The sequence below is a fragment of the Notothenia rossii genome (assembly GCF_949606895.1).
Source record: "Notothenia rossii genome assembly, chromosome: 4".
Classification (NCBI taxonomy): Eukaryota; Metazoa; Chordata; class Actinopteri; order Perciformes; family Nototheniidae; genus Notothenia; species Notothenia rossii.
The window spans coordinates 24364229-24382285 of record NC_136902.1 but is presented as its reverse complement, the minus strand read 5'-3'; the positions used below and the strand labels follow the sequence as shown (position 1 = coordinate 24382285).

The window sequence follows — 18057 nt, the reverse complement described above, 5'->3', positions numbered from 1 at the left end:
CGTCAGTAGGCCTAGTTTCCCCTATGCTAGTAAATATGTTACAAAAGTCTTAAAAACATGAACACCTTTAATACAAAGTTTAAAAAAAACCCTGTTTATTTGGTTTCAAGTGTGCAATGTATTATCACATTAATGAAAACAGTAGACTTTCTCACATAGTGTTTCTTAGAGTGATATTTATTGAAAGATGTTACTAAATATATTCTACATAAGCTTTAGGTACAAAAATAGATTTCCAGTTTGGTCTAGAAAAAATATAAAAGCAATTCAAATGCCGTATAAAGCCTAAAACTAACAAAAATACATTAAACTGATTTGGTATTTATCTTCCTTGGTCATGGGCATTATATATTGACTTAATGTTAAATGAATTAATTCAAAATGTCATCAAGGGAAAAACAATATACATGTAGGCCTAGTCATTTATATAATTAAAAAACATCACATTAGTTGAAGCCTGAGCAAAGATCATACCATATGCATTTGTGAGTCCTGAAAAAATACATTTCTGATTAACAAGAAGTCAAACCAATTGTTTTGTTACTTCAAAAGAAAAAAAAACGTTCTGTTAGACATTGTGTTTATTTGTCTGGTCATTCTTTCTTACGCAAGTGGACGTATATGACCCCACTAAGCAGCAACAAGGGGACACACACCCAGGCCAGGATGAAGCAGTAGCCAAAGTGTCCTGATGTCAGCTCTCTGGAGTCCTGAAGGATTTCCCTGTTGTTTAATGTGTAGATGAGAGCTGCAGAAAAGGCAGTCAACCCTAAGAAAAGACCGTAATAAGTTTAGTTTATGAATGGGATGTTTTAAATAGTGTGTTGGTTTGTAACATCCTTTTGTAAACAATGTCATAAGCATTAGAGTGACAGCAATGTTGGCAGGGGACAGTGTGGCAAAGTAATGAATACATCACTATATATTAACTTTTACTTCAGACTGTGTCACAATACCAGTAATATTTCAAACTGAGACTAAATGTGTGGCAGTGTTTGAAATAATAATTAAGTTTGTTTACCAAATAGTTATATTTAATTCCAGGTTAGCCATAAGGCTGCGCATTACTAGTAACCTTGTTCAAATGTAATCAATGTAGTAATTTAATTATTTTTCAATTAATTCATTAAGGTTATTTTATTTAACTTATAACATTTTAATGACATCAAATATTTTGAACTGGGATTTTTTGCTAAAAAGGCTAATAGGCCTAGTACTCAACACTTATTACAGTCAAACATTTACACAAACATTTATGATGTTCTCAGTTTACCTTGATTTAAATTGGAAGCGAGCAACAGAATACATTTCACATTCTTCATATGAGCTTTTTATACGATCGAAAATAATACATTTGGATGAAACCCCTATTGAAATCACCAACATTCTACCATCAGCATAACTGATACTCAATGACATATTTTTTCTGATTAAATTTAAATGTATTTTGTTATTTAATTACATAACTAGTTGGGAGTAACTAGTAATTGTGGACTTTATCATAATAAAGCTTGAACCAATGCAGCCATCAGAAAAACGCTATGCACAGTCACAATACTCAAGTATAACACTGTTGAAATGAACTTACACATGTTATATATAATATTTAGCTTATTTCCCAACCATGAAATGTACATTTGTAAGAGAAAGTGTCATCCTTTAAAATTGTCCCATGATGCACAAAGTGGTCAGAGGGACATTGTTTCACTTCAGTGTTACCTGCAAAGACTTGACACAGCCCAGTGAAGTAGAAGAGCCCGCCCTTAGACATGGTGAAGAGTTGACCAAGGAACACCAAGAAGGAGACAGAGGAGAAGACCACTGAGATAACCATCAGGATCTGAACTGCATGAAGCCAGTCTGAGAAAGGAAACCACATCAAAAGTGTTAGTTCTCAGATTTGACATGTGGAAGAAAAATGATTGTGTGCGGAGGTAAACAAAATGACATCGTTTGTTACCAGTTTCTTTGGAGGATGTACACAACCAAGATTCTGTGAAGTTGTCAAACCTACAGTTGTACCACAGGTCTGAGTTCTCCAGGCCATCCCACTCCCACCAGGACTTTAACGAGAGATTAGAGATGATACTGTCAGCTGGATATGTTGCATTTATGAGGTAATACAATAAAAGTCAACAATCAAGCCCCAGATATGAATACTACCTTCTCCATGGTAGCAATGAACTGCATTGCCAATGTGATGAGATGCAGCAGGGTCACAAACATAAGCAGGTACGCCATTTTCAACTCCCTGCCGAAAATAAACATAACTGTTTAAATGCAGGCTTCCAGAAAGACTGCATTCAACAGTAAGCTTGGAAATGCTTGTTTGTGACCAATTAAACCTGTTTACTGGGTCTCTATAAAAAATCAGTAATTGAGAACTTTCCTGTTTTGCCCCTTAGAGTTAAATGGAAAATGTCAGTCGCTGAACAGAGTATACTGTGTTTTGTAAAGCCCACGCTTCAAAACAGGGGGCAATGAGTTATTTCTAAAATGTAACTTTGACTGGCCTCTGTGTTGCCATCATACAGCTAACCTCAGAGAACCTGGGGTTAGCAGGCCTGTTGCAAGCTAAACTTTTTCAAAAATACTTAACCAATAAACCTCTCCACCCTTCCAAATATATATATTTTGAATAGGGTAAACTGTATGTGATTGACTTAGATTTGGATTTAATAAAGAGGCACTACTTGTTAATTAAGAGGAAATTAAAGTCTGAGGAAAAAACAGGGATTTAAGAAAGCTATTTTCTATTGTATCTAGTGTACGGTAGTACACGAGCAAACGCTAAATTGGCTACCAAAGCTTTAGTAACAACATTTTACTTCGTACTAAGTAGACATGCAATGGAAAAGAAAAAAGACAGAAAAATAAACACACGGACATGAATTGACTCTGTGTAGACCTTTATATCTATGTCTGTTTGGGTGGGGCGGTGGAGTCTTACTGTCAAATTATCTCATTACACTAGATTCCATCCATCACATGAGAGTCGAAACGTTTAAATATTTAGTAATGGTTATGAAAAAAACAATTACAAAGATGTGATGAGTAACGCTTTGTTAAAAAACGTTATATTGTATGGCAAACAAAATCTGTTATAATAAAAGCATGAATCTTTTGCTACGCACCACTCTAAGAGTCCATTAGGGGATGTGATTCAAGAATCACTACTTTGACAAAAAAAATTTTAAACAACTGGAACCATGATTTAACTAATAATATATAGATTATGAAATGTCAAGGAATGATGTACTCACACTGAGTATTGCCAGTCCCTCTCAATCGGATCTTAGGAGCAGCTTAAATGCAGCTTCACCACTCTACAGTTGTGTCCCTTCTGGTGGTCCTCTATTTTCAGACTTACCACACACCCCTTATTTTTACAGCAACTCCATCCAAACTTTCCAAGGAGCACGCCCATTTCCTCTGTGCCGAACAGAGCTCTCTTTAAGTACAACATCACCATCCAAAATAAGTGTTCCGCCCATCTAAAATGGGATCCACCCATGGGCAGTTGAGGCACATAAAACCACATGAAAATAACTCCTCGGTAAACACTACACTTTGGATGCTTTTTTGGCATAATGACCATTCTACCATGCATTCGTGATCCCAGTTTTGTTATAGGGCAGATGTGAAGAATAAACACACAACTGCAAAATAACTCACATTTCTACACCCAGGCATCATGATTGTGCACTGGTCACACAGGAAACATCAGGGTGGGACTCGCCGTGTAGGCCTTCATCTTTGATCATGCAGTCATTTTAGTGGAGGTCAAAGCAAAACAAGACAGGCCTGAATTATAAGGTTTCAAAACAGCCATCGTACACGTACATGTACATATGGGTTCAATAGAATAGGCAATAAGAAACATTATTTAACTTGTTTTTGTATTATTGATTATGAATACCTGTACCCCTTCATTAATTTAGGAATCAAACATTACATACATAGCCTACTATTGCTAGATTGAGCTAAATAAATGGTAGGCTACAATTATACAAATGATTCTGATATTTCACATCTCAGGAAATATTAATGTTTTTTTGTCGCCACCTGGTGTTTAAATCCATACATTTATGAGATATCATCAAAAGTCCATTAACTATCAATAACAGTGAAGTAAATACTATATTGATACAGATTACACCACGTTACATACAGACACAGAAACCTTCCTATCACTTTTGTTTACCTGGAAACAAAAGACGAAACCAATTAAAAGACCGTTTAATTGCATTCAACTTAATTATCTAGATTTTGTCAAACTCGTCAAAAGTACAACTTTTACCACATCTCGAAGCTGTCATTTACTAAAATGATATTCCCTGGGATATTTGTTTTCTAAACTGAAACAAACAGCGTAAACTAGTTGGTTTCGTGCGGTTTCATGGCTGCAACTGTGCTGAGGGATTCTCCCTACAGTGGTACAGTCCGTTGCCTAGGTGCTTGTAGAAGCCAATCCGCTCCGCCACGCCTGTCCTCAGCACTTAGCTTTCTTGTTGCTTTTACCCTTTGAAAGGTGAGTAAAACTTTAACGGCACATTGCATACCCTGCTAAATCATTTCAAATAATGTAGCTATTCAACAGTAGCCTTCGTTTATCGTAACAAGTGGCTGCCAAGCGGTCATCGGAGAAAGCTATTGCTACCGTTAGCGAGCTAGCTTTAGCTGTGTGTGTGTGTGAAGTATACTACGGTAATTTATAAGCGAAGTTTGCTAACTAGCTAGCGCAGCGTGACGTCCCAGTTGCCAGTGTGGGTTATTTAGTAATTTACTTTAGCACACAAATATATTTACTTAATGACATGTTTCTGACCAGCGAGCTTGCGTTGACAAATGGAATGCAAGTTGTCCCACAAAATCCCTCATTTGCTCCTCGTCAGACATTTTGGGAAGAACAGTTAGCTGAAAAACATTTTTTAATGGCACACATGAGAGGAAGGTCGCCACGTTATAACCACTGCACTGTGCAAACTGCAGGGATTTGTTTGTAGTGTATACATATTGTTGCTTACGTGTAATGTTCCCAAATGCAGGACAGAAAAGCGCCCACTTCAATGATAGAGATAACATTATTACTGTTATTGCTGTCTGTGCTAAAAATCCTCATGATAACATAGCAGCAGAGCTAACATAGCTAATCATCCTGAAGCTTTGCATAGCCTCAGGTGATGCAGTGTTCCTCAGCTGTTAAATTGGAGTGTGCCTATCCAAACTAAGGTAGCTAGTCTGATCTCTAAGCTTGCAACTGCAGGTCCTAACATGACTCGAATGCATTGTTATTAAGTTTCTCATCTTTTGCAGGGGAACTCGAGGACAATACATGTTGTCATGAATGGATTGCAACAACCATGGAAGAGAGGAAGTTTGAGGATATGCTGATCTTCACCACATCAGTGCAAACTGACTTGGCTTCTATGGGATACCATGTAGGCTAGCCTTTTGTTTTGGATCAATACTTTTAACACTAAGGGAAAAGGCCATCATCAACAGATGCAGCTCCCTCCTGCTTAATGTATGGCCATGGATCATGAAGAGGTATCAATCACATCTGTTCATTTACTTAGAAATAACATAGTGACAGTCACTGTGAAGATGCTTTGTCCCAGTGTTCAACACCAGAAGTACTTTATGAGTATGCAAATGGTCGTTGTTTTACATCTAATCTTTTGGCAAATAGTTCCACAAAGGCAGGCTCATAGACCAGTTGGCGTGGTGTTTAAGTACAACAGGCACATGAGACCTGATACCTAGCAATATGCTGCATGTTGTTGGAGCAGTGAGTGGAGTAGTTGAAATGCTGCACAGGGGGGCTGCTCAGATTACAAGCCCAACAATGTACAGTATTGAATTCAGCAACAGGTGTTTAGTGCTGGCATCACACTATAATGTTGTGTCTCTCTCCTATGGGTCCCACAAAGAGATCCGTTGTCAGTGAGACTGACAACCTTGATGTTGAAAACTGTTGTTAACACTTTAGTTTGCAGGATAGTTTACCTGATCATTTAGTAAAAGTAAGTAATTTAAAGGACGAATGATAGATAATTTAGTTATTTGTGTTGCAGGTGTAGTAGCATGTCACATATAACCACATAGTACAATTAGAAGTAAGTTAAAGGCATTTGAGCAAAAGTATCCTTGGAATTGTATCAGGTTTTAGTTTAATGACAATACAGGTTTTGCTATAATAGGCAAAGCAGTGAACCCAAGGCTATCCATTCACAGACAAGCTTACTATGTGGATGCGTCTTGATTCACTACATAACTGAGAGGTTTGATTTTATAATATCTTACAAGCTTTACATAACAGTCGAACACTTAGGTGATCAATATGATATTGGGTTTACAAAACATGAATCTCCTCCTCTGGGTTCTCAGGTGCAGACGGAGCTGGACAAGATTTCCATGCGTCTTCAGGAGGATGGCCTGCCTCCAGGGGCCGGTGTGGAGGAGCGGCAGCGACACCTGTGGCAGCAGCTGCTCGCCAGGGAGGCAAATCTTCATTCAGCCACCCAGGAGCTGCAGACTTTACGTACCCAGCAGGCCTGCGAGATGAAGGAGGTGATTATTTTCAATACTTTGGGGTTTGCAAACTGTAACACTGTCAGTCCTCTTGATCTTATTATTTACGATGGAAGTAGGGGTCAGTTTGCACCTTTTTTAAGTTGGTTTGCAGTCCACCAATAAACCAAGAGAACAAGTTCGGCACCCTAACTGATTAGTTGTGTGGGTGTTTTCCATGTTAAAGAATGTTATGTTTAATACAATAATAGGATACTTTTTTTCCAGTAATACTGACAAACATCAGTAAGATTAGGTTGTGTCAGAGCTACAGAGTAATAAGTCATCCATATTTGCTCGTTAAATCTTTCTTTAATGAACTGAAAACCACAACAATTTAATATTATTGGTGATCTTATCTGTGTTGCCCTAAAATCCACTAGGGATGGGAACGATTAATCGAATATTCTAATATTCGAAATTATTCAGGTTTTTGAATAATTATTCATGTATTCGAATATGAGTTATGAATATTTTTATAAATTTTTTTTTTTGGGAGGGATGCCTAAGTTGATTACATATTATCAAATTGGATAATTCAATGTATATATATACAACAGTGCCATAGCTAAATGTGTTAGTTGACGTCTAAAGATGTGTTTTGCTCCGCTCACCGGTCCCTCACAGCGGGCAGAGCTGCAGGTGCTGATCTCTCTCTCTCTCGCGTCCGGTTATACTTCACTCGTGTTTATGTCCAAATCCATCAGATCTAGCTAGTTCTATCTAGCCAATTATATGGCTGCTGCCCCTCCCTACACGCAGATCACGCAGACTCAAACCTCATCTTAGGCCGCAAATGCGCTCCGCAGTAGTTGCGAGGTTCCGGCGCTAACAGTTCATGAGCGTGCTCCCAACACTCGCGACACATGAGTGGCCAGCCTAAACAACAATAAGCACTGCTTGGCAACCATGTGTGGCGGCAAAGTACATAGAAATTTTGACAGGAGAGATTTAGTTTTGCCGGTATTCAACATATTTTACCAATCATAGTCCGGTAATTATTTACACTCTTAAGAAGAGTCCTACACAACAGACATGGCGTCAAAAAGGAGTAATGTGTGGAAATATTTCAACCAGGTTAGTGAGTGCGGTGTAGAGGTCAAACTATGCCAAATTAAACTTATATATACATGCTATACCTTGTTATACCCGCAACCTCCGTTCCAGCTATGAGGGTCTTCACTACAGCTGGGCTGATTGTGAATCGCCTCCGCACATGAAAGCTGTAGGCCTATAGCTGTCAAACTGTGATCATCAGTTCAATACATTTGAGAAATTCGACTTGCTTTCTACACTTTGAACATGTATGTATTTATTTCCAAAAAGTATTGGAAAAAAAAAAATCCTTTTCTTTTTTTTTTACCCAATTTTTTTTTTAATAGGATATGTACATTTCGGTTAACCGGTTAACCGTTTTTTGGGGGGTCGAATATTCGAATATACATTTGCTTTCAAATTCCCATCCCTAAAAATCACCATACCACCAGTTTATCAAAGTGTGCTCCTTATTTTCATTAAAACTATAGACAAATAAAAGTGCTGTTTTTGTGTCCATTTTGATGAGATTCTTGAAGCAAAGGACTGGATATCATTTGGGTATGACATTGATGCAAGACTATGAAAATGTACTGGAAGTAACATTCAGAGTATTGAAAAAGACATTTGCTGAAACATCGTAGTGACAAAGCCTCTCGTCAAACCATCTCAGAAGTTCTCTTCCCCTGTCCCTGATACTTAACCACTCCTAAGTCCTGTCCCTGTCCTGCTATTGTCTGAAGAAGAGGAGGTTGTTTTTATGGTCATATCTGAGACACAGCTGTGGTTAAAGCCCAAGCACATAGAAATGGCCTGCCTTATCATACCGCTAGGAACAGCTCTCCCAAGGCTGTTTGCCTGTGCTTGGAAAAAGGAGTGAGAAGAGAGGTAAAAGGTCAAATGAAGGCCCTTGTGAATAATTCCCTGCAACTTAAGCACTTTAAATAATAATCATATAAATGTCTAAATTACATGGTTGAATTTCTATTGGATTTTTGTCTTTTTTTCGTCTTTCAGGTGGAGAGCTATGTTTCACATATTCGTGGGCTGCTGGAAGAGCGCGAGTCTCTTACTTCGGAGTATGAGAGAGACAATGAACAGCTGCGCGAAGAGCTACACCAAATCAGACAACAACAGGGTGAGTTCAGTTTAAATATATTGTAATGTTGGCATAGCCTGGCTCACCTTACCCCTGAGCAGTATATTTCTAAAACACCATAGCGTTTTTTTTTGTATTTGCAAAGAATGCTTTAGAATCTTTCGTGTTAATATATCAAGGCATACATTTCTACAAGTTATGTTCACAATCGGTCTGCTTCCCTATAGAAGTTGTCATGCAGCATTTTGTTGTGATTTTGACAGTCCATTAAAATCTCCCATTTCTTCCAGAGGGTCAGAGCAAGGAGCTTGCAGAGATGTTGGCTCAGGAGGAACTCGGGGAGATGGGCTTGAGCAGCCCCAGTGAGCAGGTGGCGTACCTGCTGGTGGAGAGGGCCACACTACTGGAGAGGCTGGAGGCTGCTGAGAGGAGACTGGAAAGTCAGAGCCTCACCGGCAGCTTCATGGAAGTCCAGCACCAGGTACAGGACTGGCTTTTGTAAGGGGGAGGACTATTTGAATTTCTAAAGGACTGTTAACATTTCGTCAACATGTAGGAAAGGAACCATACTAGTCCAATTGGAAAATACTGTAAATGTAAGGCATCCTGCGAAAGTGCACAGCCTCTATTATCTGAAATAATCAGTCTTCAGTCATATTGACATGTTTAGTAAACCTATCCCTAGACTTGCTTGTTTTAGTGGAATGTCATATTTGACTATCCAAGGCAAATACAGAGACCGTATAAACGTGGATGAATGATATTATCGTCTCTCTGACTGGACAGGAGCATATTCGCCAGACGATGGGGGAGGAGCTAAGGCAGCACAGGGTGGATATGCAGAAAGCCGTAGATAACATGACAAAGGTGAGGTCATTGTGCTTGTTGCTGAGTTACAGATCTGTATAACATCAGGTTAAATTAAGTCTGAGATCAAAAAAGAACATCCCTTATATTTCCAGTTAAAGGGACGGTTCATACAGAATGGTCTCTTTCCAGAAATCATGAATGGTTAAATATAGTAACTACTTTCTTGAGTAAGCTTAATACAATGTAGTTCCTTTATATTCAAGAGAAGGCAGACGATCGTTATGTTCAGCACTGGGCATCGTACATCCCAACAATCTAGACTGCAGGATATAGGAAGAATGTGTACTCTTGATAATTTGGGTGAACTTATTTGGGTATTTTAAGGACTTTTACTATTTCTATTTTATTTGTATTTACTTGCACATCTCGAAACATTCCCTTGCACTATTTTTATCTGTTTTATTTGTTCTATGTCATATATATATATATATATATATATATATACTATATGTTGCACTGTTGGAGGAGCCCGTGACCTACGTTTTTCATTTCCATATCTACACTGTAGCTAATGTGCAAAGGACAATAAAGCCTTGAATCTTGAATCCTTTAAAACAGGGGTCCCCAACCCCCGGTCCGCGGACCGGTACCGGGCCGCGGAGGTGTTACTGCCGGGCCGCGAAATAGCTGTGAGTTTATCGTAATATTTGCAGAATTATAAATATATAAAAATATTTTATCAATGTTTTTCAAATTTATTTTATTTTATACCAGTCATATTATTTCATCCAAAACATACAAAATAAATCAAAACTGGTTAGCATAAGGTCTCAGATAAAGTTACAGGTGGTGCACCAATAGGAAGTGGAGCACACAGGAGACAACTGTTTAATCGCAGACTGTTATGTTTGTGGGGGAATGGCAGTGCATACATTATTTGAGATATATTTTGAACTCGGACTTCATTTTAAGGACATTGCGGCCAGGGGTGTAGAGCTATTTTTTTTTATTTGTAAAGCCTCCTTCACTTCATGAAATGGCTGCAGCATCAGGAGGCAGCCTCTGAGAAGTGCAGCACCAGCGTGTATCACCGCCTTCACTGTATTCCTCACTGCAGGCTGCTACGTTTCAACCACACACACCTCTACACACACACACACATCGAACGGCCCGATTATTCCCCCTATTACTCGTTGTATGAAGGAAATGTCCGGTCACAAAGGCCCATGATGTGTGTATGTGCTCTGCTCAGCTCCGCTGTGTGTGTGTATGTTCGATGTGTTTGTGTGTGTCCAACAACGGCATTTGTTTTCAAATGACCATGAACAGTAATTCACACACATCTGGCCAACTCCATAGGTATGTGGTGTTACCAAAAGAAGTTAGTTTAATCTTAATCTCGATGTAGTGCTAAATGCTGTCGGAGTGCACCGGAACGAATGCCCCGGTATGAAGTTATTATTGCTGGCAAACAAGCTCAGGGGTCTCACTGACATTTCAGTTATATCAATATGTGTACAGTAGTCCTAATTTGTTTTAATTGTGTCCTGGTTTTAAACTGTGTTAATATGTTTCGGATGCATATTGTTCTATTATTTGTTCAGGCTGTTACATACAATTAGCCACTGTTGCCACCTATATTAGGCTATATTATATTATATTATATATTATATTAATATTTGTAAAGCGGTCCTAATTTTTGTTTTAATTGTATCCTGGTTTTAAACGTTGTTAATATGTTTTGGATGACTATTGGTATTTCTTCAGGCTGTTAAATACAATTAGCCTCTGTTGCCACCTGCTGGTGAGTAAATATTCAAATCAGTTAAAATTGACAACCGGTCCGCACATTTTTTTTAATGTATCTGCCGGTCCATGGCACAATAAAGGTTGGGAACCCCTGCTTTAAAAGACAGGGATACCAGGTGATAGTAATGTCTAATGTGATTCTGCACACGTGGGTCTTTCCTCTCAGCAGTGTTCATCCCAGAGTCCATGGAAGAAGCTGTTTGGGCTGCGCAGGTCTGGTCAGAGCAAACACAATATTACACCTGTAGGTTTCCACCTTAAGGCATATACTAACTGAGTAACTAACACTGGTGTAATGATAAAGAGGACATCACTGGCTTGTTTCACATTATGAAATGTTTCATGCTGATAATGTGCCTTGATATCTGCATGACCACTATGATGCAGAGGACACTGCTTATCTCAGAAACACGACTGTCAATATTTGTTTCTAACCACCTATGTGTGCTCGATGTGGTTTGAAAAATAACGGCATGTCACGGGACAGCATGTGTACTTTTTGTCCCACTGGTGTCTCTATGCAGGTGAATGTTGACACTATTGCTTCTCTCCAGGCCAGCGATGGTGATGATGAATCTGAAACGCCTGAATGCATGTCTATCACATCAGCATGTTGGGCCATTTGCTTCTCCCGTCAACCTATTAATCTTCGCTGCTGCCACACTCCTCCCACTCTTACCCACTACACTTTATTCTTTTGCGTCAGGCCCACAGTGAGCAGGTTTCCCAGGAGCGAAATGAGCGCCATCGGCTGGAGCGGGACCTTGAGGAGGCGTCTAGGAGGCTGGCAATGGCTCATCAGGACATCCGCAGACTCACCAATGAGCTGGATGCTGCGAAGAACAACAACCTGGACCCAAGTGGTATGACGCAAACACTAACAAGCCTATGTTAAACACTATTGCAATGTTCTGTGCACATTATTGTTATAAACATACAAATGATGACATTGACTTGTCATATTTTTTATAATGTGTAAATCACACATACAGTAGCTTGAATGTCTGCCTCGAATACTTTTCAACATGTTTTGGTTATGCAAGATAACAACCTCCTTTTCTAATGCATACCTTTTTTTTAATTGTAATAGCTAGGTACAGGAATTCATTAGGAGCTTGTAAAAATAAATGTTTTGAAAGGCTTTACATTACAACAAAAAATATGCTTATAACCTCAGGTTCTGAGCTCCAGGGAACACTCGAAGAAGTAGAGAACCTGAGGAAGGAAGTGGACAAACTGAAACACTGTGGTGAGATAGACTTGGGTGTGATCTTGAAAATGTCCATTTAGTTTAGGTTTTCTGAAGTTTTTCTTTTCTGTTTGAAAATCCCTGTTGGAGGAGAGTTGTTCAAAATGGTGGGTTTATAGGACTCTGTAGGGTTGAACAACTAGTTTGGATATTACAGATTTCTGCTAAGAAATGACGAAATATAACATTTTTATTTGCTTTATTTATATTTAGGTTAATTTCAATTATTGACACACATGTATTACAATTATTTAAAATGTAATAATAATTTTAGATACCAGTTACTGATTTAGAAGCTACCTGATTTTCTTCATATTCTTACTCGTTCTTGAATTATGAACTTGGATCATGTTGGTTTTTAATATATAAGTTTTTAATATATCAGTTACTGATTTAGAAGCTACCTGATTTTCTTCATATTCTTACTCGTTCTTGAATTATGAACTTGGATCATGTTGGTTTTTAATATATAAGTACCGTAATTTTCGGACTATAAGCCGCACCTGAATATAAGCCGCAGCAGCGGCATACGACTCTCGGTTCCACTTTTACTTTTGCGCACTACCTGTCTCACTCTTTTCCGGCCTCCAGCTTTTCCTGCTGGAACCCGCCGCTTAAAGGTGGGGGTCCGCGGACCGGCCATAGAGCCCATAGAGTTAAAGGTGTTGGCCGTTAGCTGTAAAAATCCATAGATTAGCCGCACCGTTATATAAGCCGCAGCGTCGAAAAATAGGGAAAAAGGCGCGGCTTATAGTCCGAAAATGATGGTAAACAATCTCACTTTGACAAATGCACAAAGTTCTGAATTCAACCCTCACCAAATGTAAGCTTAAACGTTTCGTACAGTTCGCTTTAAGGACTGAAGAATCATTTTAAACCTGCATCTCAAACTAATTTCTAAGCAAATGTTGGACAAATAAAACACTATGTGAATTCATAACTTCACATAGTAAATAGCAAAACTAGACTGAAAACAATTGATGTTGACCGTCATAGTTTTTCCCTTCACAGACATGATGAAGCTGCAGCGATCCAAAGAGCAAAATGACAAACTAGATGTTGAGAACAGAGCTCTGAGGGAGAGAGTCCACACTTTAGAGTCAGAGAAGAGAAATCTCTTGGACCAGGTATTTGAATTATTTTTGTTCAAATAACTTATTATGTTGTCGCAGAAGTTTGACATTATTTGGTGTTGTGTTTGTCCAGTCGGCAATACATGACACAGACGTAGATGTTACCAAAGAGGATGAAAAGAACAGGAGCATCAGCAGTGAACCACAAAACAATCTATCCTGCTTGCCAACCGAAGAAAAAGATAACATGCACAAACGGTATACATAACTGCCGCCTGGGAAACCGGGCGATTAAATAATGTTGACGTTCGTTTAGACTGTTTATACTGCTTTGACTTGAACCATTGTTATTCTCTGTCAGGTGTCATGAGGCGATGGAAGACAGGCTTGTTCAGATGAAGGAGCTGAAACGGCAGCTCCAGAGGATACGCAAGGAACAGGAAGAGCTGGAGGAGAGGAACGAGGAGCTGGAGGCGCTGCTGGGGGAGGCCCAGAATGCCAGCAAGGGGGAGAGGCACCGGCACGAGGGGGAGCTGGAGGGACTGCACAGGAGGGTAATGAAAAGCACACACTTCCTAAAAAACGTTTTCTTAACTGCAGGAGGGTTGTATGGATTACTTACTAAATTAAAGGAATCTTAGAAGTATTTTACTTGTGGAAAGTATGATGGCGTGTTTGATAGCGTGCCATTGTAGGGTGGAACAAATTGTACCACAGAGCTTTTGGAAGGGGGTAATATTCCTAAAAGAAATCTGGGTTATACACTGAGATTACAAAATTGTAAAATTGCAAGTAAAAGCTCAGATTTCTTTATGAAATGAGAGATGTGTTAGAAGAGAATGTTTCACTTCCAGAATAGGATCAACCTCATCCCACCACCACGTCAAGTATTTTCTCATAAATGTTGGAGGTTTTTTTTAACTTATTTTACTACTCTAATTTCTGAGAGAACCTGATTTTATTACTCGGAAATGTATGAGTCATCCTCAGAAAGTTTGAGTTTTTCCTGTAGATCTAGCCCCGTTGCCTGGCATCATAATTTATTTGAGATTCATTAATGCCAGTTGTTGACTAGAATTACTCAACAGTATTTTCTCTCTAATGGCTGAGTGAGTAATAATCTTAGCTTGTCTCTGCAGATCAAAGGGCTGGAGGCAGAGCTGAAGAAGCAGGATGTCCAAGACAAAATGTTAAAGAATGGAGAAGAAGCCACCGAGTCCTTCTTACAGCTGGTAAAACCTCACTCACTCAATATCACTGTGCTCATTTTACAGTGGGGTGACAACACAGACAAAACACTTAGACTTGTGACAATCCACAGGTTCAAATGAAGCACAACGAGCTGTTACTAATGCTTATAATTTGAAATAAAGTAATTTTTTCTATTAGCTTCGACAGGTCAATAAATGTAGCTGAAAGAGGTATAGCGATTAAGGAATACTGTTCCCAAATTTGACTAAAATAAATCTCCTTTGGATTTGAACAGAATAACATAGAAACAGGTTTTATTGTATCATCACGTTCTTGCAATAGTTCCTTATCACATTTCCATTCATATGATGGTTAATGTAAAAAATAAGAATAAACTTTAATGACCCAACTATAAGTTTAATTATCAGCCTGCGTAGATTAGATGATGGCCCATAAAGAGAGTTTATATGATTCAAATTCCATAACAGCAACCTATTAATGCTCTCTGTACATTATGTATGAAGCACCTAAGGGACAGCAGCCTGGAGAGATTGGCTCTTCTAGAGGCTCGTCTGACGGAGGAGAAGGACTGGAGGAAGCAGCTGGAGGTGGACCTCAGTGCTGCCCAGGCCGCACTCAAAAAAGACAAGGAGGTAAAAAAAACAACAATAACAACATCACAACTAAAAATCTATTTTGAATTAAAGAGATTTTATCTTGAAAATAAGAGTTCCGGTTGTATTTGTTTTAAAGTACAATATTAAAAAGTTAGAGTCGCAAACAACACAGGAACTCTAATTCATCTCTACACCAAAGGCTTTGCAGATAGGTGAGCGAGAGCTGAAGAAGCTGAGACTGGAGGTGAACAGCCGTCAGACAGAATGCCAACAAGGGAAAACACTCATCAAGAGCCTCACACAAGTCAAGGGGGAGAAAGCCGTTCTGGAGGAAAAGGTATGTGCCTTTTTCAGCTCAGACATGATGAAACAAAGCATTCTTTCTTCAGGGTTAGATTGTTGCTGTTGTAAAAAAAGATATACAGTGGGGCAAAAAAGTATTTAGTCAGCCACCAAAAAAGATGAGAGACCTGTCATTTTCATCCTACGTATACCTCAACTATGAGAAAAAAAAAAAATATCCAGAAAATCACATTGTCTGATTTTTAAAGACTTTATTTGCAAATTATGGTGGAAAATAAGTATTTGGTCAAAAACAAAAGTTAATCTCACTACTTTGTTATATACCCTTTGTTGGCAATGACAGAGGTCAAACGTTTTCTGTAAGTCTTCACAAGGTTTTCACACACTTGCTGGTATTTTGACCCATTCCTCCATGCAGATCTCCTCTAGAGCAGTGATCTTTTGGCGCTGTCGCTGGGCAACACGGACTTTCAACTCCCTCCAAAGATTTTCTATAGGGTTGAGATCAGGAGACTGGCTAGGCCACTCCAGGACCTTGGAATGCTTCTTACGAAGCCACTCCTTCGTTGCCCGGGCGGTGTGTTTGGGATCATTGTCATGCTGAAAGACCCAGCACGTTTCATCTTCAATGCCCTTGCTGATTGAAGGAGGTTTGTCACTCAAAATCTCACGATACATGGCCCCATTCATTCTTTCCTTTACACGGATCAGTCGTCCTGGTCCCTTTGCAGAAAAAGCAGCCCCAAAGCATGATGTTTCCACCCCCATGTTTCACAGTAGGTATGGTGTTCTTTGGATGCAACTCAGCATTCTTTCTCCTCCAAACAAGTCTCGTTGAGTTTTTACCAAAAAGTTCTATTTTGGTTTCATCTGACCATATGACATTCTCCCAATCCTCTTCTGGATCATCTAAATGCTCTCTAGCAAACTTCAGACGGGCCTGGACATGTAGTGGCTTAAGCAGGGGGACACGTCTGGCACTGCAGGATTTGAGTCCCTGGCGGCGTAGTGTGTTACTGATGGTAGCCTTCGTTACTTTGGTCCCAGCTCTCTACAGGTCATTGACTAGGTCCCCCTGTGTGGTTCTGGGATTTTCGCTCACCGTTCTTGTGATCATTTTGACCCCACGGGGTGAGATCTTGCGTGGAGCCCCAGATCGAGGGAGATTATCAGTGGTCTTGTATGTCTTCCATTTTCGAATAATTGCTCCCACAGTTGATTCCTTCACACCAAGCTGCTTACCTATTGCAGATTCAGTCTTCCCAGCCTGGTGCAGGTCTACAATTTTGTTTCTGGTGTCCTTTGACAGCTCTTTGGTCTTGGCCATAGTGGAGTTTGGAGTGTGACTGTTTGAGGTTGTGGACAGGTGTCTTTTATACTGATAACGAGTTCAAACAGGTGCCATTAATACAGTTAACAAGTGGAGGACAGAGGAGGCTCTTAAAGAAGAAGTTACAGGTCTGTGAGAGCCAGAAATCTTGTTTGTTTGTAGGGTGACCAACTACTTATTTTCCACCATAATTTGCAAATAAATTCTTTAAAAATCAGACAATGTGATTTTCTGGATTTTGTTTTTTCCTCATTTTGTCTCTCATAGTTGAGGTATACCTAGGATGAAAATTATAGGCCTCTCATCTTTTTAAGTGGGAGAACTTGCACAATTGGTGGCTGACTAAATACTTTTTTGCCCCACTGTATATAAAGAAATCACCTTATTGCCTGAATGTATAGTGGAAAACTAGACTAGTAAATCTGAATTTTAATAAGATAACATGTATCTGTGTTTGAGTTCCAAAGAATATTAATGAAGGAAATATATAGAGGGATGAACATGATAATAATGTGACCTTAGTGTTTGGGCGGTTGTGTATTTAGCTCCTACATCAGACACGCCATTACACTTTGAATATTAGTTTCAGTATCATTGTTATCTAAGAGCAAGGAAATATTTAAATAACAAATAATTAGAGAAATATCAGAAGAATTTAAATGAAATCATATTATTAATGTATAATTAATTAATACAATTAATTAATACAATACACTTAATTTGAACACATTCAAGCCACAATTCTATAATATCAAAATGTACTTATTACATAATTTACAAAACAAATAATATATATAACCAGTTTAAAATAGATAAATGAAGAGCTAACTAACCAGGTTTACTGATAAAAATAAGTCAGAGTTTCTCTCCATCTTGATTTCCTTGCCTCTCTGCCGGCCAGGTGGCTCAGATGGAGCGAGCCCACAGCCGCCTCCAGAGCGAGTTGGAGCGCTGTAAAGACATTCACC

General features: G+C 39.0%; 2 protein-coding genes across 2 annotated transcripts; one reads left to right on the top strand and one right to left on the bottom strand.

Moving 5' to 3' along the window:
- Positions 1-156: 156 nt before the first annotated feature.
- Positions 157-3420, bottom strand: emp3b (epithelial membrane protein 3b (MAM blood group)). The gene is made up of 5 exons (XM_079678813.1): positions 3264-3420; positions 2164-2251; positions 1961-2063; positions 1720-1860; positions 157-769 (listed from the first exon to the last, which is right to left on the bottom strand). Exons 2-5 carry the CDS (start codon positions 2239-2241, stop codon positions 594-596), a joined length of 498 nt encoding a protein of 165 aa, XP_079534939.1. The 5' UTR covers positions 2242-2251; positions 3264-3420; the 3' UTR covers positions 157-593.
- A 736-nt stretch (positions 3421-4156) lies between these two features.
- ccdc30 (coiled-coil domain containing 30) lies at positions 4157-18056 on the top strand (the record flags this gene model as incomplete). Its single annotated transcript, XM_079673625.1, has 16 exons — positions 4157-4531; positions 5317-5441; positions 6391-6573; positions 8626-8746; positions 8998-9188; positions 9494-9574; positions 11493-11570; positions 12033-12189; positions 12504-12575; positions 13587-13702; positions 13782-13906; positions 14010-14202; positions 14788-14880; positions 15364-15492; positions 15656-15793; positions 17991-18056. Coding segments are annotated over exons 2-16 (1821 nt in total), but the record flags the coding sequence as incomplete, so codon positions are not given.
- Between the last annotated feature and the right edge of the window lies 1 nt (position 18057).